Source organism: Onychomys torridus, chromosome 10 (assembly GCF_903995425.1).
Source record: "Onychomys torridus chromosome 10, mOncTor1.1, whole genome shotgun sequence".
NCBI lineage: Eukaryota > Metazoa > Chordata > Mammalia > Rodentia > Cricetidae > Onychomys > Onychomys torridus.
In genome coordinates this window covers 37,922,485-37,950,403 of record NC_050452.1, presented here as the reverse complement: position 1 = coordinate 37,950,403, position 27,919 = coordinate 37,922,485, and the positions used below count along the sequence as shown (strand labels likewise).

Genomic DNA, 27,919 nt, shown 5'->3' with positions numbered 1-27,919 from the left:
CAGCTGTCTCACTTCTACAGCCCAGAGAACAAACATTGGGCTTACATTAAATACAAGAAAACTCAATTTCAGAAGACTGCAACCTTCCTGCCTGGACATCCATGAAGACCAAATGTTAGATCTGAAACTTGCAACTTCTGAGTAACTTCTACCTGGAGCCACACCAGGGTTACTAAGTTAAAAATAGTTCCCCAAAACTAATTCTTAATGGTCTAAGAGAGGAAGAGGTTGAAAAGCATATATTGTTAATATCTTTTTTACTTTTTTTTTTTTTTGAGACAGGGTTTCTCTGTGTAGTTTTGGTGCCTATCCTGGATCTCGCCCTGTAGACCAGGCTAGCCTTGAACTCAGAGATCCACCTGGCTCTCATCTGTCAATCCATTTTCTGTTGCTGAGAACAGCATACAATAGAATGAGTAGTTAGTGAATAAGAAGTTTGTTTCATCTCATGGTCCTGGAGGCTCAAGTGCTCACATGTGGTAAGGGCCTTCCAGTTCTACAGAATTCTGTGGTGGTGTGGAGTATCACATGGAATCACTTGCTACTTTCAACCTCTTTGATTCTTTTTATAAAGCTCCCAATCACATCAAGGGGATCTCACCCTCATGACATCATTTAACCTTAAACTACTTCCCAAAGATGCCACATCCAAATGCAGCAGTGTATTTTTTCTTTTTCTTTATTTCTGTTTTTTTTTTCTTGATCATTTTCTTGAGACAGGATTTCATTAGGTATCCCAGACTAGAAGTCGTGATTCTCCAGCCTTAACCTCTCAAGTGCTAGAATCACAGGTGTGCCCTCTTGTCAGGCCAATGTGATTTCTAGTAAACAAGCTCATGGGAACTCACAGACTCTAGACTGACAGCTAGGGAGCCTAGGGAGCCTGCATGGCATTGAACTAGGACCTCTGCATGCGGGAGACAGTTGTGTAGCTGGGTCTGTTTGAGGGGGATCTGGCAGTGGGATCAGGATTTATCCCTGGTGCATGAGCTGGCTTTTTGGAACCTATTCCCTATGGTGGGATGCCTTGCTCAGCCTTGATGCAGGGAGGAGGGGCTTGGTCCTGCTCAACTGAATGTACCAGGCTTTGTTGACTCTCCATGAGAAGCTTTACCCTTTTCAAAGAGTGGATGAGGAATGGGGAAGAGCAGGAGGAGGGAGGGGACCAGGAGGAGGGATGGGAGAGGGAATTGTAGTTGGTATATAAAATGAAAAAGAAATTTAAATAAATTAAAAAATGTGGATAATGCTTCCAAACCATAACAGCCTGAATTTACATAAATATCAAATGTACTCAATACTCCCATTACATCTCATGTTTTTTTTTACTACATCATTTTTTTTTCCAGGATTATCACCTCAAATCTGTACTCTTGGTAGTAGACCATATTTGGAACTAAGACAACCAAAAGATCATTCCTTATTCAAAGAAGATATTGACATTGAAAGGTCATTTGAAAAATACAAGATAGAAAAATGATACTGTTGTGGATTATAGTACACCTATGGCAATGTGAGTTACACACACACACTCACACACCACACCCCCCACTCTTTCTCCTCATAATAATTAGTTTCCTTAGTTAAGAGAGACCCATTCTCAAGAAGTGATTAAGACTATAAATCTTTGACATCTCAAATAACAATGACTTATATCTCACAACTAATTTTCCAAAGCACAATCAAATCATAAAATTCAAGTCTAACACTACAGCATGAATGTTCTCATTATGAATGAAGAAGCTACAGCTTCCATAAATATGAGGCTAGATAGAAAGATAATGGATAGAGAGACAGACAAATAGGCAGACGAGATAACAAAAAGTTACTTAGAGAAACATAGAGGACCAGGAACAGGAATGAGGCTGAGACACCCTACCCTTTAGCGCCCTACCCTTTAGCACATTTCCTCATTGTCCATACCTGTCCATAGCACAGCAAACACTGAAGGAACATTACGGGGCAAGAACATATTGTTCAGTGAATGAGAATGAAGGCTTTAGTGAGGAAGAACCCATTTTGATGATAAAAACATGCATAAATTCTAGGTTGGCAGATGGCACCTAGGAGGGCAGTGCTGGTCAGTACAATGACCACAGACTGCTTTATAACTGCAAGTGACATGGAAAACTGTAAAACTTAAGGTTGGGCAAGAGCACTCAGCAAACCTAGCCAAGAATACACCCCTGGCCAACAAATATAAAAAGGAATTCTTTTCTAAGGCTACTAACTGCAACTCTTTTATACGCAGACAATTGTGTTTATTTCTCATTATTCCTCCTGCCTCAACATGTGGATCAAATATTATTTTTTCCTAGAATGCCCCATTGTCTTTGAAACATGCATTGTATGTGTACACATTCTCACCAGCAGAAATGTATTTCCTAAGCCAGCACCATGCTGTGCACCATGAAAAGCCAGTCCTCCATAGGGATGAGATTCAGCCTTTTGAAAATGGGCTCATTGATCGTTACTACTACATCAAACTTGATTTTCAGAGAAAAAGCAGGGGGCATTTTTCTTTCCTGAGAACTTAGGAGTGAGTCTCATGGAAATTAGAGGTCGGGACTGACGCATAAGAACACATATAAAATACAGTGGATATAATTGGCCTTAGTGTTCCTTATAGACATTATTGTTTGATTATTATAGTTCCTCTTGAAGAATAGTTACTTCAAATGCAAAACTGGGGTGGAGAATCTGAAAAACAGACCCAAAAGAGGAAAACTGTTGCCTGATACAAGGTGTTCCTGGTGAACTGTTGATTCTCGCTGGTGCCTCAATTCTGAAACACTGCCTCTAGTTAGAAATGATTCCGTAACAGTGGTTAGCATGTGCACTGACTAGTAGAGAGTGTCCCATTCCAGAGGATGCTAACCTGTGAAACCACAGTGAACCTGATAGCTATGCCCCTGATTTGGGAGCTCTGCTTTCAGAACGCAACATAGTGGTTTTCTAGGTCATATTGGGGTTGTCCCTGCTGGGATCTCATTGATTAAAATAGTAGGATTTCAATGCTAGACTTAAAAACTATAGGTGGGTCTTCTGTAGGAGTTTTCCTTGTGTTCATTTGTAACATGAATTCTAAACAGTCTTATGATAATAATTTTTAAAAAACTTGGAGCCTGATATTGGAGTGAATGTTGAAATATCAGAGAGACAAAGACATGAGCCCTGTCTAACATCTAGGGCTCCTCAACTTGAAAACGCCTCAGCCCAAAGAGCTTCTAGCTGAATAAGGCTTTAGTTCCTTTCTCCTCACACCTTATATACCTTTCTCCACCCAGTGATATTACTTCCTCCCTAGTGCTGGGAATAAGAGCATGTGTGATCCCCAAGCAAAGGCATGAGATTTTAAGTGCTGGGGGTAAAGGTGTGTGCCACCACTGTCTGGTGCTGTGGATAATTGATTGATAAGTAAAACACTGATTGGCCAGTAGTCAGGTAGGAAGTACCAGCGGGACTAGCAGAGAGGAGAATTGAGAGAACAGGAAGGCAGAGAGGAGGAGATGCCAGCCTGCCGTCCAGGGAGCATCACGTACAGGCAGCAGGTAAAGCCATGGAACACATGGTGACATATAGATTAACAGAAATGGGCTGAGTATAAGAGTAAGCGCTAGACAATGGTAGGCCTGAACTAACGGCTGAGCAGTTTAAATAATATAAACGTCTGTATGTTTATTTTATAAGTGGGCTACAGGACTGCCAGAGCTTGGTGGGACCTGGACAGAAAAACTCTAGCTACAAATGGCGCCCAACGGGTTGGCAAGAGTTTCCACCTAAAACCTGAAAAAAAGACTCTAAAACAGAGCTAAAAACAGCTTCCTAGTTGTCTCTCTCAAGTTGGCAGACGCGGGAATAAGGCGTCTCCCAGTGCCAGGGCTTGGCGGGACCTGAAGAGAAAAACTCTAGCTACAGTCTGGTTCTCCTAGACGGAGTCAGTCTCATGTAGTCCAGGGTGGCTTTGAACTAACAGAGATCCAGACAAATCTCTGCCTCACAAGTGCTGGGATTACAAGTGTGTGCTACCACTGCCTGACCGCTATGTCTAATCTAGTGGCTGCCTCTGTCCTCTGATCCTCAGGCAAGCTTTATTAGGGTACACAATATATCACCACATTCATTTGCAAATTGTAAGTGCTATTTTATCAGGAATTAGGGAGAGTCAGAATTCTTATGTATTTGACTATTTTAAATACAAAATAAGAACAAACCCTTAACTTGTCTAAACCAGCATAGATGACCTAAGGTTCTCTATAAATAACCTTAAAATGATAATTGTCTGGGCTGGAGAGATAGCTCAGAGCTTAAGAAACATGGGCTGTTCTTCCCAAAGACCAGGGGTTCAACTCCGGGCACCTCATGATGGCCCCCAACTATCTGTAACTCCACTTGCAGAGGATCCTACACCTCTTGTTCTCCAAGGACACCAGGTATACAGATGGTGCACAGATATACAAGCAGGCAAAATACTCATACATATAAGATAAAATAAATGCATCTAAAAAGATTAATAATGATGATGATATTCTTGGCCTGGCCTGTCTAAGGAGAAAATCTGAGAGTTTGTGGGAGGGAGAAGTCCAGATTCACTTCCTAGACACTTGGCACTGGGTTTTTCTATTTTATCAATAACATTCTTTTTCTTTTTAATCACAAATTATCTCATTTTTTATCAGTGCAACATATTATTAGTGTGCTTCATTTGACTTGCATTTATTTCAACAGTGCTTTCTTTTAAATGTTTCTTAAAATTAAATAAAATCAAAGTGGTAACAAAACCACAGTAAATATGTAATGCTATCACTTGACAGGCAGGAGCTGTCCAAATTAAAAACAATGAAAAAATCTGCTTTCTAGAGAATTTTGTTCTCTGCTGTCTAATTACTACCTTACCAGGAAACCTAGGTGGAGCTTCCAAGGGCCTTGGTACAATTGCACGTTTAATTAAAGGGCTACTAATCTGAACTTCATCACATCAAAAGAGGAGACTGTATCACGGACCATTGCTTTGCCCTAACTTGCCCCAAAATGCATTTGAAACAATGGTTTTGCCTCACAGATCTCCCCTGGCAATGGCCCTGCATGTGTTTGCCCTGTCTCCAAGGCCTTTGGATCTGAGAGGTTAAGAAGCTAAGCTCTTTGTACACAGGCCTACTCAGTGGTTTGGGGAGAAAGTCGTGGAAGGGTTGGCCTTCTTTCCAAAGTTTCCTTTGGTTCCTCTCTTAAAGTTTGTTGTTAATTTTGGACTTCCCACATGGTCTCCAGTCCTTTGTGTGGTGACACTGTTGTGAACATTCTCATGTTCACTTCTGTCTGTGTATTTTTGTGCTCAGTGTTGACTGAGCGACCATACCCTGCTCAGTATTGTCCTCAGCACATTCTCAGGCATTAGTTCATTTGCTCTGCCTACAACTCATTATCTCAGATTCACAGCTGAGGAAACATGGTGGGGTCATTTCCCTGACAGTCTACAGAGCTGGCCAATGGCAAGGCTGGACTCCATCTACCTCACCCCAGGCTCAAGTCCCTTCCCACCAGCAGCTGTCTCCTAGCCCAAGCATCTTCTCACCTAATTTATATCAACTCTGCAGAGCCCCATCTACCACAACCCTACGTACCATGGGTCAGATTTCCACAGAGGTCTCTCTCCTCATGACACAAATCCTTATTGTACTCCTAGTGCATGTCAAGTACTTCTCTAGCCACAAATAAAATGGCAAGAAGCAAGCAAAGTCCCTGCCTTGAAAATTTTGTAGCCTGGGGGGAGAGGCGATACAAAACAAATACATATAAATATAAAGTACCTAGCTTGTACAATGAAACACATGCCCATGATCCTGCTGCTCAGAAGGAACCAAACAAGAGACACACCTCCCCAGGGAAATATGCACACCCACAACCAGCTTATTCTTACTAAGACTGAACTGAGGACTATTCATAGTCAGAATCAAATGGAGACTCTGTATCAGCCCTAACAATTAATTATGTAATTGATGAATCTGGAAGGTTTTGCACCAAGAGCTCTCACGCATTAATATCTGGCAACAGTCAACAACACAAAAGATTGTGGGGACCACAATCTTGCAGACGGGCCACTGCAGACTTACACAAAAATACATCTGCAAGGACATCTGTCCAGCAGCCATTTCTTTAATCTTTATAATTTAATCTTTATGTAGTCACCCTTGTAGAGCTAAATCACTATAGTCAAGGATTATTATTGCAAAATATGTAATCCCTGTTTCAACCAAAAAAAGATTTCCCTTGCCTCCACTTCTTTGCAAGTTACACATAGTTTGTTTACCATGGCAGGTATGTTTCAAGAGCAGGGCTCTGCGGTTCACAAATAAACTTAATCAATATTTGGAGAAACCCTGATTATTATTTGAACTGACAGCTTTAAAAGCAAAAAATTCCTCCTCTAAGAAATATACCAGAACTAACTAATCAAGCAGCAAAAATGTAAAATTCTGATGCCAAAAGAAGCAACTTGACCCAGCTCTTTGTTTTTCTGTGAAGTTATAGTCACATTCAAATATTTTGCTTTCTGTACCCTGTCTTCATTGTTCCTATTATGATACTTAGGTTGTCATCGTCTTCCATTTACTGGGGATTTGTAGTCATCAAATGAGATCATCAAAAGGGAGCAATTCCCTTCTTGCCACTGGCTTCATCATAGCAGCCAAACTGCCCTTGCGGGGGAAGGAGCCACAGCAGAGGCCTGCCTCAGAACACTAACCTTTTCAGACAACAAGCATATCCACGAGCATCCCATTTAAAGTGCTCCTGCATCTTTTCACAATATGTCAAGCATAATCTTCATTATAGCATGAACGAATGCCAGTATACCTCAACTTCATGAAGTTAGGTTCTGCTAAATCCATTGAAAATTGCAAGTTATCAGCTAGGCCTGCTGGCACAGGCTGTAACCTTAGATGCCCAGGAGACTGAAGCAAGAGAAACACAAGTTCAAGGCCCACCTGGACTACAGAATGAGCTCAGGGCAAGCCTGAATAACTTCATGAGATCCTGTCTCAAAGTAACACGTAAAAAAATTACTAAAAGAGGGCTGAGGAATAGCTCAATAATAAGGTATTTGTCTGGCATGTGTAGGGCCCTAGGAATCCCTGGCAAAAGCAGTAGAAGAGTAGGTCATATGTATCCTTGTGTGTAATGTAGCAGTGAGGAGCTGGCACCAGCAGTTTGCCCCTGTGATCAGGTGGCTGACTAAGAGTTGAGGTTTTGCAACTGCTAGAATCCCAGGAGAACAGAGTATCACACGCTGCTAGACCAGGAGAACATCACAGTTCCAAACTCAAAGTAGAGCATCCACTGCCCACACGCCAAAGAAATGGAAGACACTCAACTATCAATTGATTAATCATTTATTCCCATTACCCTCCCATATCAGAGTAACCCATTTTTCTCTAGAATATCACAGGCGTGCACCTAATAGTTATTCAATGAACATAAGATGAAACTGAATTAGACAAGCCCTTGGCTTCAAAAGACTTTTGATTGAATGGTAGGGGTGTAGCTGTAGAAAGTCATTTTATCTGGGGCCCCATGGCCTTGCTGCTGCTGCTGACTAACATTGCGGCTATTGTTTCAAATAACCCTAGATGTCTTGATAGTGTATGAGATGCCCCCATGCTGTTCCTTCCATAAAATCTATTTCTGTCTTCAACCACCCTCTGGACAGTAGCTCTGTAGTTGAGAGGGGAGCCTTTCTTCTTTGTCTCTAAAAAGCTGCACTGTGATCTTTTGTCATTCTCATTGGCTTTAGCAGGAGACCTCACCACGGTAGGGGGCAAGAAGGCTGTTCTCATCAACTTCAAAGGTGGGAGAAACATGAAGAGATAAACACCATACACTGTAATGCTACAGAGCACCTTGAGGAGGATGGGGGTGCAAAGGATAGATCTAAGTAACAACAGTAGAAAACTCTGCAAACTCTTGGTCTTAGGTAAAAACCTGCTGCTCTGAGTTTGAGAAAGAGACCACTTACAATGCTGGGAGACATCCATATCTAAAAACATCAGTATTAGCTACTTTTCTCTTTTCTGTGGCAAAATGCCTGGCAAGAAGCAACTTGAGGGAAGAAGGGCATGCTTGTGTAACATGTTTGAAGTTCTGGGTTCAAACTCAGAGAAGAAACTCTGCCACCTGCAGCAACATGAGTGAACCTGGAAAACACGGTGCTAAGTGATATAAGCCAAGCACAAAAAAACAAACCTATGATTTCACATGTATGTGGAATCTAAATTGTTTAAACTAGTAAGAACAGATTCCTATTAGGGCTGGAGAGATGCTCAGAGGTTAAGGGCACTGTATCCTCTTCCAGAGGACCAGTTTTGATTCCTGACGTCCACATGGTAGCTAACACTTAAATGTAGTTCCTGTTCCAGAATAGCCTTCTGGCCTCCCAGGCACTAGGGACACACATGGTATACATGGGAACATACCTACACATACAATAAAATAATAATGAGTTTTTTTCAAATATTTTTAAAAACCAAAGCAGTATTGCTCTCAAAATGGGCTGAAGTAAGAGGAGAACATTACTAGGAGATGTTGGTTTTAAAGGGCACAAAATCTCAGTTAGACAGGAAGATGAATGTGGAGGGTCTATTGTACAACACTGTGAGTATAGACACTAATAATGTGTTTCACACTTTGAAAATTCTTCAAAGATGCCTTGTACATGCTCTTGGAAGAAATAAATATTACCTGTCAAAAAAGAGACCTAGATAATATAACAATGGCTATTCCTCATATTTCATATGAAAGTAGCAGGACTTTACATTGAGGGGGAAATAGGTTGCAAGTCCTCCCCTATAAACCAATTAGATGGCAGGGCTTAGAGTCTATTTCTGGCTGTATGGCAAAATCAACCCAGGTCAGAAATACACCAGTTGAATGGAATGGTGAAGGTCATCCTCTACACTCAATAACTTACACAAAGGGGAACATTCTGCCAGAGTCATTTCTGACACCAGCCGATTTGAAAGGATTTTGTGTCCTCAGAACATTAACAAGAGAGATGATGTCTTGATTCTGAACATCTATGACCCAAATGTAAGGGCACCCACATTTGTAAAAGAAACATTACTAAAGCTTAAATCAAACATAGAACCTCATACAAAAATAGTGGGAGATTTTAACACTCTACTCTCACCAATGGGCAGGTCTTCCAGACAGAAACTAAAAGAGAAATAAGAGAACTAACAGATGTTATGACTCAAATGGATCTACCAGATATCTTCAGAACATTTTACTCAAACACAAAAGAATATACCTTCTTCTCAGCACCACATGGAACCTTCTCCAAAATTGACCTCCCCAACTTCCTAAGGTGACAAAAGTTCCATGCATACAAGATTGGCCTCCCATTTCTTATAGTTGGAAAGTAAAGGCCTTGTTCAATTGTTTGATGACATACACATTATAACTTTTTAAGTTTACCAATACAATGGTTTGTTAGAAAATGTGAAATTCTGTAGAAAAAGTCTGGAGCCTGCAAGCCATAATGGATTTGGTTTTGGATGAAATGAATCTGAAGTATCTAGGGTATTTCTCAGAGATGTGAACTTGCAAAGCCTATTTGGGATCTACTTTGTGAAAAGACATAGACACCAATGGTTTTAGTCAACAGTTCTTATAACAGTGGCTCACAGTAGGCCGTGAAGAAAGGGCTATAGTAGGAAACTAATCATTAGAGAAGCCCTCCCAGAGACCCAACAATAAAGACAAGCGCAAACGAGATTAAAAAAAAAAAAAAAGAATGTAAGTTTGATGTAATTAAATACGGAAGCTATAAGATAGACTTTTAAACTAAAATATATTTTTACAACTGTAATTTAAACTTAATCTTGAGGAGATGAGGTGTTTATTATGGCATTAAAATTGTATAAGGTAGTAATATTATTTTTAGTGAATTAAAGTGGATCACATTTTTTCCTTCTTTGAACCTATGTATAATTTTTCATTTCTCTCTCAAACTATAAGTGATGCCTTCAGGTTTCAAGGCAATTACCAGACACAGTCTGGATGGATGGGATTTCTATCATACTTAACTTTATGGTCCGTGGAGACAACCCAGAGTTAGTGCCCAACAAATAACTGCAGATAAATAAATGCTTCACAGAATGTTAAACCAGAGGCCCCAGAATTGAAATATCTCATAACATTTGGAAGAGGACACAGGCATCAGAAGATGTTTCCACAGCTTAACATGATTATAAACAAGTGTTCTAAGTCAGTCAACTCAAATACCACATGCAAATATCATATAAATGATTCAGAGTAGTGACATAAATGTGCTAACACAAAGACACAAGAATGGTTTGCGTAAAACATGGATGGATAGAAAACTCTGGGTTTGGAAATTTCATCACCATATTCATTTCAACTACAACTATGTGAAAAGGCTTATTCTCCAAAGACACAAGTAACAGCAAACAGATTCCCACTGATGAGGCTTTTCACTCTCAAGACAAAATTACATAAAAATCAAATCCCTGAGACAGTCAGCAAATTGAATGATACAGGCCAAAAAAATATACACAGTATCAATGTTCTTTCAGAACCAAAAGCAGATTGCACAGCTTGGCTTGAATTTTCACTTGTTATCTGAGCCTTTGGTTTCTGAAGGATCACTTCCGGCCTTGAGTTTGGCCAAGATTGTTTTTGCACTGCTGATATCAATGTGCTACTGTGTGTGTTTTTCCATCTAGTTGAATCAAGGATGTTGGGCTGTTCTTCCTAAAGAGGAAATGATAATGGATCTGGAGAGGAACATTTTGAACCACAAATCTTCTCAGCATGACTAATTTGGCTGTGTGTAGGGGTATGTGTTACATGGGGGATATATTAGGTTTTGCTTAGGAGAGAGGGTTGGAGGACAATCCCAGAAATAATAATAATAACAATTTTAAAAGAATAATGTGGATACTGTTCCCTTACCTATTCCAAAGCCCCAGCTCTGCACATCAAATGAAGTTTGCTGTCTCTGGGGGAGATGAGAGGGACCTAATACAGCACAGGGAAAGCAGCTAAAGATGGGGTAAGGAGGTAGGAGAGCAAGGGAGCATTTCCATCCCTCCCAATAGCTGTCCAGATCTTCACCAGAAACCTGACACCCAAATGGGCATTCTACAGCAAGTTCATAGCAATTCACTTGTTCATATTTAGATGCTTACCTTAGTCATTTCTAAATCTCCTAACTGTACTTTTAGCCTGAATAATTTGATTTAATATATAGAAGAAGGTCGACAACTGGTGCCTAGTGGAACATGTAAGGGCAGATGTTCATGCAGCATGATGATACCAACTCTGCAAGTAATCCTTAGACCTAAAGAGACAGAAGATCTCACCAGCAAATTATGTTCCTTTATCTCAAGCCACCTTCATCAAAATGCAGACCTTATCAGTCTGATTAAGGATTTGGGCTGCCTTAACCTGTATAAGAGAAAAGTAACATCTCTGTCCTACATTCAGTGACTTAAATTTGTGATCATTAAATTATTAACATGGCCAACAAATATAGAAAAAAATACATAGATCATAGATGTTAACAAATCAACATAGAGCTCTTGTAGACATCTCAAAAACTATTTCTGTTCATCCCTGTTAGAAAATTATAGCTTTTGATCAGTTACTAGATCTCACTATTTAATATGTTAATAAATAAGCAAGCATTTGTCTATTTAATGGATGTTTTACATTTGAACATTTTGGCAACTGCATTTTAATATAATTCTCATTATTTTAATTCTGTATAATTTACTTTAGGACCAAAATATTATTCTGGAAAGGCATTTACCGTCACCAGAGTGCCTAAGAAGTTCTTGGCATAAAAAAGAAAATATTATTGGCACATATACAATTAGATATAAACCCCTGGATATTATAGAGGAAATATAAACAAAATTAATAAAATTCAAAGTAATTAATAATTATTTAATATGTTAATTGTTCTGCTAAAACAACCTGAGTTGGCTTCTGTAACATAAGTTACATATTCGGGAAGCTTCTACCATGCTGATTCTGGCCAAGTGACTTTATGGTCACTTTCCTCTATTTGAGCCACTACAAAGGCAACCTTCAAACACATGTACTTTAGTCTTCACTAGGGAAGAAAATCAGTGTGTTTCATTCCTTTCTTATAGCTGTTGAATAATTAAGCAATATAGCTAAGCAGTGTGGTAATTGTGTATAGAAACTCAAATAAACACCAAAACTCCATGGTAACTGTGATAAGTTACTTTGCCAAGTGATCTAGAAGAGGTTTAAATTATTTTATAACCCCTTAAAGGAAAACATACAATAAAGAACACTGTACATAGACTTCTTAGATCACTCAAACATACTCCAAGCCCCAGACCCAAGAAATAGTCAAGAAAATGACCAAGAACAAGATGGTGTGATGAGGATGAGGATGGGGATGATGATATTGATGACAGTAGTTAGAGGCTTCAATACCCACTCTTCTTAGTGGGTGGAACAACTAGACAGTTAACAGTTAGGAAACTAGAGAAATAACACATTTACACACCCAAAGAAAATTAGAAACACATGTCCATACCACAAATAATCACAGCAGTACAATTCAAGGGCACTAAAAAGATGGGAGAAACTGAGGTACCTATCAATGGTAGATAGACAGACAAAATGTTAAATATCCATTTGATGGAGTATGACTTAGCACTAAGATGATGAGGATGAGGATTATGATGATAATGTCATCATAGCTGATATGGATACACCCTGAAAACAATCTAAAAGAAACCTGTGTGGTCTGACACCCTTCCACCTATGCCCAACTTTTTAACATTGAGATACCTCGTTGTCATCTACAAAATTCACACTGAGAACCACACAATTGAGTTACAAAAAAAATTTTTTTTCAAAAGTGCTAAATCAGCTTTTGACTTTGAGGCACATTTGTAGCTATTGTTGGCCAGATGCAGACCATGGGCCTCAGGCTAGACACACCTGCAAGTTTCAAAACAAACAAACCCATGGAGACAAAATTAAATTAGTTTAGGCTAGGGATTGCATAAAAGGAGAATACAGAACAACAGATGCAGCATTGTTTTGTAGCAAAAATAAAATAAAATTAGGTTGTAGTGATAATTGCATAACTTTATAAATTTTATAAATACATTAAAAACTGCTGAATTGTCCATGTTGTAAAGATGGACTTAGTATGTTGATGACACCTTAGGAGCAGTGACTTTCTTTATTAATTTGTTCTTTGACAATTCGATCCTCATATAGAAGGCATTCTGACAGACATTCTCACAGACAGACCTCCTGCCTCTCTTACTTATCTTGACCCCTAGGGGTTCCCCCACCAGGTTCCCAAGCCACTTTCATGCCCTTTTCTTGTGGTTTTGCTTTGTAAAGGCAGTTATTTTTAAGAAATGAATGAATGAAAAGAAAGGCATACTTTTATCTGAGGTAGAACATCTAGGAGCTAACTACCAGAGGGCTGAGAAGAGAACAGAGCCCTTCAAGTTCTCAGGACACCCATCGACCTTCCAGCACTTGACCTGGCATGTAGGCTACTTCATCGTGAACCATGCTGTGTGTGATCCCAGACTTCTTGTTAACCAGGTTTCCCTTTCCTTCAACATGTGTTTAAATACTTACAGTACTAGAAAGATAAAAAGTTATAAATTGAAACCCAGACATAGCATGCAACCTAGAAAAAAAATCTCTTGCTGAAATACAGCATTAAAGTTTATGGTGGGTCACTTCCTTCTCTACATTGCCCATGGAGTTCACAGAGATGGTAAAGAAACCCCAGAAGTACAGTGTGTTACATCAAGACACCTCACATGACGAAAATCTGGAGTGCTATATATAAAGCACAGTTATGAGGTATATTCTAGTCAACACGTTTTAACTGCAGAATTCTTAGCTTTGGCATGATATGAGGGTCCCCCAGGAGGAAGTATCTTGGAGCAAGACTATTTGTAACTACCTGTGCACAAGAGCTGGCCAAGAAATCCAGGTAGAATGTCTGGTCATGGTATTTCAGGACCAACGTACACTTAAATAGCTTTTACATATGCCAGAAAATTTAAAAACTCTTAATTGGAGAAGTGTAATAAAACAGGGAAAATACAAAAACAGTTTTCCTGCGAAGTGTTACTATAGAAAAAAGACACTAAATGATACTTTAAAGTTGGTTAAACAAAATCAAGTAGCAGAAGTGTGATCAGAGGCCACTAAAAAATGGGACAAATCATATGTTAACATTTTCAGTGAATATACTTCACCTATTCATTCAACTAATTGTTTTTGTATCAGAATACCATGGCTATCTATCCAAAAGCCAAAAGAAGACAAAAAGACAAAAGTAGATGACTCTTTCTATTCTCCCAGAGCCTGAGACATGTGCAGTAATGCTCTGAGCACTGTAAAGGAAACAATAAAATTCTCTCAGGAAACATCAGCACTTGAGAGAGCACTGACCCAGGAGTCCTCAGATCTGAGATGCAGCTTCACAGCTGCCTATTACCAAGCAAATGATACTGGACATGTCAATTTGATCTTATGCCTTACAACCTGAAGTGTGCGATTATCCATCCTGTGAATCTCATCAGTTCATTATGGAGCTCACACCTAAATATGCCTCAAAAACCATCAAACCCTCAGCAAGCTCAGACTGGCACTCTCACTAGAGTGCTTGGAAACAGAAGCTCCTGGTAGCCCATGGCTCCAGTTAAAGTCAACTGTGTATCAGGAAGTTCCCTGGCTAGTAGCATGCAGTCAAGCCCAGGAGCGACACAGATGAGCAAAGGTCAAAGGCTTCAGTGTCTCCTCATGTAATCATTGTAATTTCACCTGGATTTCATCTCCATGTCAAAATAAGTTCCTATCCAGTCAGGGGAAGAGAAACAACTAGTCAAGAGTTCTATCAAAATTCCAAACTGAACAGCAAGCCCCCTGTGTTTTCTTTTTTAATCTCCAGGGTATGTGCTCGTCAAACTTATTTGAATCTTAATGAATGTCAGAACATTCAAACTACAAGGCAAATCCACTTAGAGGAAGAGGAGAACCATTGTTGTAATTACGATCACATTAACTGGGCTGTTTTTATGTAAATGACTTCTTCATTCCTGATGGAAAACACTGTCCTTGAGAGTGATGATGTGCTTGAGCAAAATATGAAACCTCAAAATTAAACTCCTGAGGAAAATAACTTCAACGAGGCAAATTCTGCTTTGCAATATCTGTCAGGTCAGAAGCATGTCTGCCTCTGGATCCCTGGTGAACACTGAGTCTAAGAGATGGCTAATACCTGTAGGTACACTGGGAAATAGTGAAATGGAAGCAGTCTGTCTCTTTTGAATTTGGAGTAACAAAATAATTCTGCTTTTTCTCAAGTCCTGGCAAATCCACACCTTCATAGCTAAAAGTCAACTTAAGCTTTCCCTTCCTAGTTCAGAATGAAAATAAATACTCTGGCCCAGACTAGGATGTGATTTCCTCTTGTGGGTGTCATGATGGGAGAGGGGAAAAGGTGATCATGGATGGATGAGTTTTGTATAATTCCCAATGACATCACCTTGCTGTAGGGAGCTAAATTAAATAAATAAATAAATAACAGACAGAACGGCTCCAGAGAAGGACTTCACGCTTTTTGTATTTTTGAGAATGTCTTTGCACACAAACCCATCCCACCGGGTCTTCTGGTAGTGAAGTAACTTTACTGAAGGTCTCGGGCTGTCTAGGGACCAAGTCACATTCCAGAGGATGTCACCACACTCTGTCTTTTCTCTCTCTGGCCCAGCTCTTTTTCTGGAAATCCTAACAACTCTGTCCTTGAAGTTCACCCAGAAGGAATTCAGCACTTGCCATTTTCCTGAATGTGTGATTGTTTTTAGTCACCACGATGTCAAGGAACTGTCACCATCAATAAAAGAAGGAGGCAGGAGACATAGAACATGGGCACACCTCTAAAGCAAGTAGGGGTGAGTTTTCAGCCATACTCTCCTTTTCTTGTATGGCTAGGGACTCCCTCCAGCGAGGTCTTGAGAACACAGTAAGTGACCTCACTTACTAACTTAATAACTTCTAAAATAAGTAACTTTAACACAAGGCTCATAATGAGGCAAGGAACTCTTACAAAGGGCTATAGCTCAGAAACATTGACTCATGACTGGTCCCTACTCCATCTCAGCCTTGACCACAGAGCTGCAGACATTTCAGACCTAAAAAGACAGGCACTCGACTAGGCTCTCACAATATGACCTGTGAGGGTGACTTCACAGCATCAGTTGTCACAGACAAAGGCATTCGTGTTCAGCAACTTTAGACTTACTTGTATTCCTCAGACTGTGGTCCCCAGAGAAAGAAGGAGCAGCTCTAGGTGTCCAGGCTGGAGTGGATAGGCTTGGGGGCATCGTGGGTGCCCCTGTGCTCTCATTATATACTGTAGTTGCAGGGAAAACACCAGGGACTTGAACTTCACCATCAGTGACGAAAGGTTCACTGCCATTTGATTTCAAATAAACGTTTTTTAATGTCCCTGAAAGACAAAATACATGTATGTATATTTCTCCAGGGTTTAATTAAATTTAGGAATAAACAAAAATAACCAGACTCATTTACTATAAAATATCATACAAATTGAAAAGAATTAAATTCCAATTATAGCAAAAAAGTAAATAGAGAAGATAAATTACTTTCATCTTTAGCCAAAACAGCATAAATATATGAAATAAGAGTCAATAAACTACAATTACTAACTGGTCACATTCACAAAACAGAGAGCCAAATGTAAGATTATTGATAATTCCCTTGGTTTTTGTTTTGTTTTGTTTTTTAGGCAGAACTTTTAAGACCTTGAAAGAGATCATGTATTTTTAACTCAATCAAAATAGATTGCAGACTATGTCTTGTGAGCACATCTCTGTAGTCGAGCCCAACGATGAAAGCAAAGGAATGTGACACCGGCCCTTCCTTGGAAACACCAAAGGGAGAATTTTTTTCTAAAAAGCATTTACAGTGAATGATCTAATTGGATGTCACTTTTCTAAATATTCCTGTGGACCATTAAACACAAAAGAAATATAAATACAATGTTTACTATCAGTCTCTGGAAAAAAAAAATTTTTGTCTGCGTGAAGATAACATTCACTCCAAATCAAAATAGCAAAGCAGCTGCCTCTGGCTAGCTAAGGTCAACAGCTTCATCTGCCAAAGGGCTCTAAATAAAACGCTGGGCAAAAGAGGAAGCCTCGTGACGTAGGTAACATACTCTTTAACCACGAGAGGCTGCGAAGTAATGTCAGGGGCACATGGAGAAACAAGGCACCTGCTCCACTGTTTTCAATTTTCAAATGATTCAGAATCTATCACCAATTGCAAAAAAAAAAAAAAAAAAGCACATGTACACATGTACGCTTCAGTATTACAAAAGGTGCATTGCCAGAGCTTAATAATCTTACATTTGGCTCTTTGTGAATATGACCGTCAATAATCTGAGTTTATTGACTCCTTCTGATTTCATATGTTCTGTCATTACGTGTAATTTCACTTCTGTGTGAATGACTCCTTTTCCTTGTTTATTTCTGCATAGATTTTTCAGATAACATATTTCTGTTAATGTGGCTATATAAGAAGATTCACTAAGTTGATTCTTACCATACTAACCCTGAGTAGGCAGCACACTCCATCAACATACTTCCAGCCCATGCCAATTCCTTTCATCTACACCTCTGAGTAATCCTACTAAAATCAGTTCCTTGCCATATGAAATGTTTCAACAGTTGTTCATAATATTTTTGTGATCACTAGTCTTATTAATATTCTTGCTTATATTTTTAACCTCACCATGGTGGTAGACATGCTACTAGCATCTGCTTGGCTGAAGAAGTCCTTGGAAACAATGGTGTTTGTAGAAAACATTAACTTAGAAAACACATTTCTTTAAAATAACAGGCAGCTTCCTAGCCATTGCCTCTGTGTGGCGATGCAATTTGTCAGAATACAGAGAGATAATGTTCGACAGTTGCTGAAGTTGACATTCCTGATGGATATTTAAGAGAAGACTTGTTCATATTTAGATGCTTACATTAGTCATTTCTAAATCTCCTAACTGTACTTTTAGCCTGAATAATTTGATTTAATATATAGAAGAGGGTCGACAACTGGTACCCAGTGGAACACGTAAGGGTAGATGTTCACGCATCATGATGATACCAACTCCGCAAGTAATCCTTAGACCTAAAGAGAACAGAGAGGAGGAAAAGAATAGAGATGGTGCAGATGGTGGGAGCTGGGTGTAACTTAAAGGATGCACTTTTAAGAGTTAGTACTTCCTAGATAATTTGTTTTAAGCATCTCTGGAAACTGACCACTTCCAACACAGCTGGTTGCCACCTAGTAAGTATTAAAAAAAAAAAAAAACCATAAAAATGAGAAGTCAACAATACTAAATGATTTCAGATAGTACCACGATGAGGACTGTAGAGATGCTGAGCCCTAAGGGCCCAAAGCACAGAGTTCATTCTCCTGAAGTCACCCATCCTTGTCTCCATTCTGATCTCCTCGGTGCTGGAGTGAGCAGTACAATGTCTGCAGCCTGCCCACCTTAACTTTAAAATTCCATCTCTGCTTTTTTCTACTCTTGGGCAAACGCTCAAGTACCGTGAGATAAGGAAAATAGAAGTACTCTAAAGTTTAGAGGCTCACTGTGGAGACGTCACTCATCAATGCTTGTGTATGAACACTTCAACAGCTCTTAGCTCATAACAATGCCTCAATGGCTGTTAGCCATTTCTATGCAACAACGGAAATTTGGTCTTAGTACTATTAAGACATTTTTAAATCTCAGTTTTCTTTTACTACAGCATCACCAAATGCTAAATCTCACTAAATCTCCAAGGTTAAGCACTTAATACACTTTTGAAGTGAAAATACCATGGTTCTTTCAAGCTAAATTATCAGTAAATGGTGAATTACATCAAGGTTGTATGGCTCATAAGTGAATGGGCACTCTAAAACAAAAACAATTAATTTAAAAAGGTCTGAGAAGTAACTGTAGCTCTAAGGATAATTGCCACATAATAACAATGCTTCATAATGAGAAAGAACACAGAAATCATCAGGATAATGCTTCCTCTGAAATGGGTACATCCCAGTTCTCTGAACCTGTGACTGTGTGGCTTTGTATATCTTACGTAACAAAGAGGTGTTGCAGATACAATTAAACTAAGGATCTTAAGTTGGAGCATTATCCTGAATTCTCAGCATACTGTACTATACTCACAGGGGTCCTTCTAGGCAGAAAGCTGTAGCCAGAATCTTAAAAGGTCTGATTAATAAAAACAAACCCGGGAGCCAGGTATTGGGGGTGAATGCTGAAAGATCAGAGAAGCAAAACAAGCCATAGCTAACCTCACCTTGCCAATTCCTCAGCTGATCCTGTTTCCTCAGCTGGAAGCCTCTGTGTCCTCACCCAAATGGATTTCAGCTGAACTGCTGCTCAAAAGCCTAAAAACTTAAAAAGGCACTAGTTCCTGGTCCTCACGCCTTATATAACTTTCTGTTTCCTGCCATCACTTCCTGGGATTAAAGGCGTGTGTCACCATGCCTGGCTGTTTCCAGTGTGGCTTTGAACTCACAGAGATTCAGATGGATCTCTGCCTCCATAATGCTAGGATTAAAGGCGTGTGCAACCACTGCCTAAACCTATATTTAATATACTGGCTGTTCTGTCTCAAACCCCCAAATAAGTTTATTGGGGTTCACAATATATCAACCACAAAAAGCTGTGTGTTTTAATCATAAAATATGGGAAAGACTCAATGAGACAATGTTCCTGAAAATTAGAACAAGTAGGAAATGGATGACTCCTTAAGTACTTCCAGAAGGAATTTTGCCCAGTGAAACCCATTTTGTATTTCTAACCTTTGTAACTCTAAGATAACAAAGGCGTGCTAGAAGCTACCAAGAGTGTGATCATTTGTTATCACAGTAGTAAGGAACTACTACAGGCTGCTAAGGGCCTTCACTATAAGCATCAGTGAGCTGACCCCCTAGCAAGCCTATGAAATGAGCAAAACCATGTAAGCGTTCCTTACAGAGTATCACAGAGAAAGCAACTGAAATTTATGATGGCTAACTTGTCCAAGAACAGGGTTAGAACACATGCACACACATAATTCTCACTCTGAGCAATAGATAGATAGACAGACAGATAGACCCATAGATAGACAGATGTTAGATAGATAGATAGATAGATAGATGTTAGATAGACAGATAAATAGATAGATAGATAGATAGATAGATAGATAGATAGGAATATAGATAGATCGATCGATCGATCGATCGATCGATAGATAGATAGATAGATAGATAGATAGATAGAAAGAAAGACAGATAGATAGATGATAGACAGATGTTAGGTAGATAGATAGATAGATAGATAGATGATAGATAGATAGATAGACAGAGAGACAGACAGATCATTATATACTTGCAGAATCTTTCTTTGATGGTGTGATTTTATCTTTGTGTCTTTGGATGTGTGTAACACATTTACTTCACAGTCTCCACATGCCAGGAACTGCATAATTATTCTCTCTGGGAACATATGACTTAGTAACGTGTTCCTGCCATCAACATGTGCAGGGATTACTTAAGTAAAGCAAGCATGAAATCTAAAAACTACAAATCGTGTGCTTTGAGAACGCCATGCATAGGATGGTCTGCTGGCTGAAACTGAGCAAACAGTCATCACTCCATTGAGAAAGTCGGAAAGTATTTCTCAGGGAAAAGCATCCTTGGAAATCTGCAAGGAGGATTATAGATCTTCTAGATTGGAGCAGAGTATTTGTGAGGAATAAGAGGGATGATAATAGGGAACAAGACATTTTTCTAAACAGAACAAAAGGCAAAGAAAAGCCTCGCAGCAAGTAATTAAACACGGCTAGCACATGGGGTACCAGAGGAAAGGCTGGAAAGCAGTAGAGGTCAGTTGTGAAGGTCACCACTGTGTTGGAAAGGTGATGTTTAAAGGGATCAAGTACCGAGCAGAATTAGGAGCCATTGTTACGATCTAAGTGAGAAAGCTAGGCTCTGACTCAAGGCAAATGCAGTAAAAACAAATAGAACTTCCAGAAGTAAAAACAGTAAAAGCAAGTGGGGAAGGTTTTCATATGTGGGACTCAGGCAGCACTCACATACATGGTAAGCATGCTTGTCCTCAGTGCTGTTCACCACCAAACACTTCATTCTGTCTCCTTCTAGTAAGAAACATGGGGGGATTGCAGTCTCTGGCCTCTTGGGTACAGCCTTCCAACAAGTTTGAGGCCACAAGCAAAACTAACAAGTGTTGCTTCTAGGCAGAGGCATTTAATTGCTGCTATAACAGTCTCCAGACCCATTACACACCAGCCACAAAGTTCGGGATGACAGCTGTTCCATCAGTTCAGACCCTGGAAGACCTGAATGGTACACACTCCACAGCAATATCCCACAAATCACTTGTAGAGTGAGTGAGAAATTAGTCTTGTGCTGTTTTAAAACCACTAATGTCATGAGATGTGTTGTTGTTACGTAACAGTGTCTAACCAATCCTAGCTGATGAAAAGGATAATGGATAATGCAAACGCAACCTGTCGGCTTCTGTTGTTCTAATTGTTTTGCACATATTCAGTACGAAATCCCTGGCAATTTTGAAGGGAAAGGACCAAGCTGAAGCAATGTAAAGAGTTCCTGCAGAGTGCCTTGCTAGGCTCCCCACAAAATGTCCCCTCTATCATGCTCCCAGAGCACATATGCTTACACTTAAGGGAAGGCACCCCTGTGGAATTGTTCATTTCAAGCCCCAGAAGAACATAGAGAACCTGCTCTGGCTTCCACTGAAATTGTTTGTTGATGTAGAAATGATTAATGGAGTGATGGGAATGGATGACGTTGCCAAGAAAGAGATGAGAGTAATCGAGAATGGAGCTTAGGACAGACACCTTGACATTCACTGGACAAACAGAGAAAGATGAGCTTAAGGGAACTAAACACAGAGAGAAGACATAGGCTCCTCGTTTCAAAGTCTGGTTCAAATAACTATCAGTTCCAGATACAGCATCCTAGATAAAAAGGCTTTGGTAGACTTGATAAGAATGATCTACTGGCCTACAGAAAAAGGAAGATTTATTACAGGGAGGGAAGGATAGATAGAGGTCCAGGGATCCCCAAGTGATATCACTGGTGTGGGGCCTGAGCCTGCATTCTGCAGGTCAGGGTCCCCAGGAGGATGTGCTATTTGGTCCAAAGACTGCAGTCACGGTCCAAACCCTTTGATCATCATTTCAGGAAACCTGAGGCATGGATCTAACTTAACCTAAGAACTTGCCGAAGACACGTGCTTGTATTTGAAAACTCTGTTGGTGAATCTGCACCAGAAAGCCAAAGTTATGAGGGGAATCTGAAGATTTATATAAGCAATAAAAAATGAAGTCATGACAGATCATCAGGAACCTTATACCTTCTGGTATAAATAAGAATCTGGGGAGTGTTTCACTTGATAATGATGCTCAGGATCCAACATTATGGATTAAGAAGTCGAGAGTCTTCTAATTCCAAATGTTTAGAGATGTAGTTTCTACTTCAGCGCTCTCAGATTCAACTAGCTGCTTGAGGGAAGGGGCACCACTTTTGAAGACTATTTTTCCCTTGAGTTCAAGAGAAGTGGGTGGAAGATGTGAGTCACATCCCCTGAGCTCTCTCTACCACCCTGCCTTCTCATTCTTCTTCATGTCAAAACATGAAAAGTCTAACAAGCCATATCTAGAGCGTTCATCACACAAAGAAAGTTAGAGAGGTGACTTCAGTCCCCTCTCCATAAGCCTGCAGATAAAGCGAGAACAATTAATTGTCGACATTGATGAGTTTAAAGCTTTTGTACACGAGACTTCAACAGCCTGGGAAAGGAAGATTCAGCATCCTTCCAGTGAGACTTTTAGACCACAGTGTTGCTGAAACAAAATTGACTTGAACAACAGTTTTAAAAGTCAGTTCAAGGGGTTGGGGATTTAGCTCAGTGGTAGAGCGCTTGCCTAGCAAGCGCAAGGCCCTGGGTTCGGTCCTCAGCTCTGGCCAAAAAAAAAAAAAAAAAAAAGTCAGTTCAAGCCAAACCCCACAACTATTAAGATTCCATGGTACACATTCAATCCATATCACACCATTCTCTACACAGCACCAAATGCAAGTGTTAAAAATCCCAACCAAGGGCTGAAGAGATGGCTCAGAGGTTAAGAGCACCAACTGCTCTTCCAGCACCCACATGGTGGCTCACAACCATCTGTAATGAGATCTAGCAACCATTACTGTATGCATAATAAATAAATAAATCTTAAAAGAGAAAAAGGCATTTGCCACCAGGAACTACCTATTAAAAAAAAAAAAAAAAAAAACCTCAACCAAAGGGTTGGAGTGTGGTTTAGTAGCAAAACATTGGCTTAGCACATGGGAAGCTAAACCCCAACCCTCAAACCCATAGAAGTAAAGGGGGGTGGGGGTCAACCAAGACATCAATGTCAAGATGAACAGTAAAAAGCCCTGACCCCAAGTCCTCCTAAGAATATTATGGCTTCAAATCTTATGTTCCAGTAATAACCTATTTTGGTGTGACTTTCTTTTCAGTGAAATTGTTCAGTTCTATTCTTTTTTCTGTGTGGATTCCCAGGTTTCCTAACACATCTTGTTTCAGAGACTATTGTATTCTCATCTGTCCATTCTCAGCTCCCTCGCTGAAGACTGGGGGGGCATACATATCAGTAGAAAGGGAGTAGAGTCTGATCCCCGTTCTGTCTATGGGTCTCCATGTCTGCTGTAATGCCAGCGCCTATGTGGTTTTGGTAACTGCCTTTAAAATTCATTTTTTCAAATCAGCAAGTGTGATAGCCTCTAACTTTGTTTTTGCTCAAGATTGCTCTGGTTATGTAGATGTCTGTTGAGGGTCCATATGAATTTTAGGATTTGTTTTCCTCCTGGAGTTTGGCTAGCTACTGAATCAAAGCTAGGAACTGCCTTGGGTAGTGCAATGTCTGTAACAACAGTATGGATTGCTCTGTAACAGTATTAATCAATGAACATAAAACATCTTCCGCCCACTTCCATCTGCTTCCATCCATTCTTTGAGAGTGCCATCGAATTTGATGATCATGCATTTGATCACCCTGCTCAAGTTTGTTTCTAATGATTTCTTAGTATTTTTTCATGTTGTGGGCATCAACGTGGCACTGAAGCACAATCCATAAATACAAAGACAGTCTAATGTCACTACAGCAAGTACGAAGGCTTGTTCACAGAAAAGGAAACAATAAGCAAAACAGAAAGATGATGGAGACTGTATCTGACAGAGGGTCAGTGTCCAAAATATATAAGGAACTCACACAACTCAATAGCAACAAAACAGCCCAAGTTCTAAAAGTGAGCAAAGGACAGACTATTCTCCAACGAAGACAACAACAACAACAATCATCATTGAATGTTCAAAGGCATTAATATTCATAAAAACAAAACAAACCCTCACTGAGACATCACCTCACTGGTATCAGGGTGGCTGTCATGTCACTGTTTCCTTGATTCAAATGTCCCTCATATAAGAGAACGGGGCTCTTGAGATAGAATGTTACAAGACCCACAAGGCCCCTCCCTGTGGTTATATAGGCAGTAAACACTTGCTGGGGAAAAGGACTTCAGTAGGTCCACCTACAAGTTGTCCTTTAAACCCCAGGGATGGTGTTTTCATGAGGCATCATCCATGCTGGGGAGGGCCTTCTGGTGATGCAGCTGCGGACATCTCCCACACTCCTGAGGGCAGTCCCAGTATCTCAATGGTTCACAAAGGCTGATTGAGTGGAATCATGTCTTGGTTCTGTCAACCGAGCTATATCTAAGGTGAACAGATAGTTATTCACATCTCCCCAGGAAACACCACACAACGCAGTTGGCACTAATACACTGGCAAAAAGAAAAGCAAAACTAGATTAGAGAGACTATCTGAAATTAGGAAGATTATGTACAGCAAAGGAAACAACAAAATGAAGGGTAAAGAGGAGACTATTTGCAACATGACTCCCAACAAGTACCAATATAACTGAAGATGAGTGAAACATAGTATGGTCTCTGCTATGAGTGATAATACATATGGATAAGGCTGAGCTATCTGAGGATGGGGTGCTGTTGGTTTTTCTTTTACTCTTTTGGGGGACCCACCACCCAGCTCCCAAATAAATCACATACAGAGGCTTATTCTTAATTATAAATGCCCAGCCTTAGGTTGGCTTGTTGCTAGCCAGATTTTCTTAACTTTGATCATCTCATTTACCTTTTTCCTCTTCTTACTTCTGTAATCTTACTTTTACTCTGTGACTAGCTATGCAACTGGGTGGCTGGATGGCTGGCCCCTTGTGTCCTCCTTTCCTTTTTCTCTCCTCTCCCAGATTTCTCCTTCTATTTTTTTTTCTTTCTGCCTACCAGCCCTGCCTCCTTTCTACTGACTCACTATTGGCTTTCAGCTCTTTATCAGATGGTTAGGTGTTTTAGACAGGCAAAGTATCACAGCTTCACGGAGTTAAATAAACTCAACATAAACAAAAGTAACACACTTTAAAATAATATTCCCCAACAATGGGGAATCCCAGGGTAGCTATCTTTGTACACTTAGTATAGGGTGGCACATTTCCTTGAATACAGTGTCCTATGGGGTTGTGGGGATGCCTTTAAAATAACCAATAGAGAATATATAAAAATTCTCAAAAGTAGCATTTATAGGACAAAATAGAAAGCAAGTTAGTATAACAAATGTGTGATGGTATGACATGCAACTGAGTCCCAACTGTCTACCCAGAAGGAACATGCATGCACAAGGGAGGAATAACAATGTGAAAAAGACAGATGATATCTTGCATACTAGCTTCCAGGCGGAAAAATAAAATTTTAAAACAAAAAGATGAGATGGGCTTGTCATCTCTTGTGTCTGGCAAGGTACTAGAGAGAATAAAAATTAGTTCTGTGCAAAAGAGGTTCTTAGCACCCCAAAACTTGGAATTTATGGTAAAATTTGAATGGTCCGGACAGAGAGAACAAGGTAGGAGTAACAGAAGATATTGCTTTAGAAAGGAAGAGGAAATCCACATGTGACATTGTAGGCAGGGCATTAATAACAGACTAGTACAGACCATTACTCTACCTCTGAATGACTTGAAGTGGGGAAGACTTTAAGAAGAAATCTAAGGACTCTCGACAGCCTACTCGAGAGGCTGTAGGGCAGAGGTGTAGACCAATCAGTCTTAGATCTTTGAAAGTGGAGAAATGGGCAATAACTCATACCTCTCTGAGAAAAGACTGTGTAGCCCAAGGAAATACAAGGGAGATCAATGCCTGATGGACTAGCTCAAAATAGCCATTAGTGATGCTTGACTACCATGAACATAGGAACTGAAAGACAATAGAAAAACAGGTGTTGCTGAGAAAATTGGGCATGAGAGAGGCAGTGTTTGGCAGCAAGTTCACTGGGCTTCATAGGTCGGTGTTCACAGGAGAGTTAAGAAGGCAGTTAATTGAGCAAAGACCTAGGAACTGGATAGGGCTTTAATGCTTTGCCAAGCTCCACAATGAGATGCGACCTTTATGAGGTAGAAGTTCTGGAGGCTTTCAGTGGTTAAGCTGGTGTGAGAATGGGGTTCACAAGCTGCTGAAGCACTCCAGAAGGAATGAGAGGGGCTGAAACAGATGAAGAGTCAGCTCCAGGTGGTTGTGGGAACGTCAAGCTGGAGTTCCCAGAGAGACAACTGACATAAAGACTAATGCTTTGCTGGTGGGTTTATGGAAGGTTTTATAGCCTGCACAGATGTTCACGGATGACATGCATGATAACACAAAACAGGTAAATAGATTAAACTTATCTTAGGGATGGTTAGTTACCTCCTCCCAAGGCCACTTTGTACATTTCTCCCTTGCAAGAGAATACACACGTGGTTGAGATTGTCTGGCCAACCAGGGTTCTTTCAGCAGTCAAGCGTAGCTAATGGAGAGGCTACATCCATGACACCAAAGTAGAGCCTATCAGAACCAAGCTCTCTAGAGCAGCAAAGCACAGTGTCAGGTGAAAGTATGAGTTCTAACCAGACCGAGTAGTGCAGAGTATCCTTGCAGAGCCCGTATGAAATGTGGAGATGTGGACTGAAGAGATGGCTAAGCTGTTAAAGGCTAGGCTGGCAACAACAAAAAAAAAAAAAAAAATGGAAGAAATGTGGAGCTGCATGGCAGTTATTCTGTAGTGCCTGTGATGAGGAGGCCTGAAGAGGGTGTCCAGCTCCCTGGAACTAGAGTTACCTGTGTTACAAGCTGCCAGGTATGGGTGCCGGGAACCAAACTCAAGTCCTGTTTGGACCAAACTGCAAGGGCATCCTGTGTTCTTAACTGCTGGATCAGTCCGGCTCTGCCTTTAGTTCTTCTAAATAAATGACATCATCTCTCAAAAGGCAATCCTTCCTTCCTTCCATCAGGACTGCACAATCACCAAAGAAACAAAATCCCAGCTATAATAAACTTTCTTACATTTCAGTTTCTTTCAAATTCCCCAATCTTTATTTTACATCCACATCTTAGGATCCATATAGACAATTCAAGCTTCTGAAGAGCTTAGAGATGCAAACCTAACCTTCTCCTTAGCAGCTCCTGTTAAGTGTGGTGTGAGACTCTGCATGCCGAATAAATAGTACAACCTGTGTCCCGGTACCCCTGAGCAGTCCACATGAACACATGAGCAACAGCAAGAGTTGGGAAAACATGGAATTCTCTCCCCCAACAATTAGAACTTCTCTAAAGTAAGCAGGATTTAATGAGAGTTTAGTAACAAAGATATAAAGGGGCTGTGGTGCACATT

General features: G+C 40.1%; 1 protein-coding gene across 2 annotated transcripts in view; it reads right to left on the bottom strand.

Moving 5' to 3' along the window:
• Positions 1–27,919, bottom strand: part of Corin (corin, serine peptidase) — a 240,972-nt gene that overhangs the window by 178,861 nt on the left and 34,192 nt on the right. For both annotated transcript variants that reach the window (XM_036201349.1, XM_036201347.1), the window contains exon 3: positions 16,340–16,546. In XM_036201349.1, the coding sequence (XP_036057242.1) occupies positions 16,340–16,546 (207 nt within the window). The remainder of the gene's footprint in view (positions 1–16,339; positions 16,547–27,919) is intronic.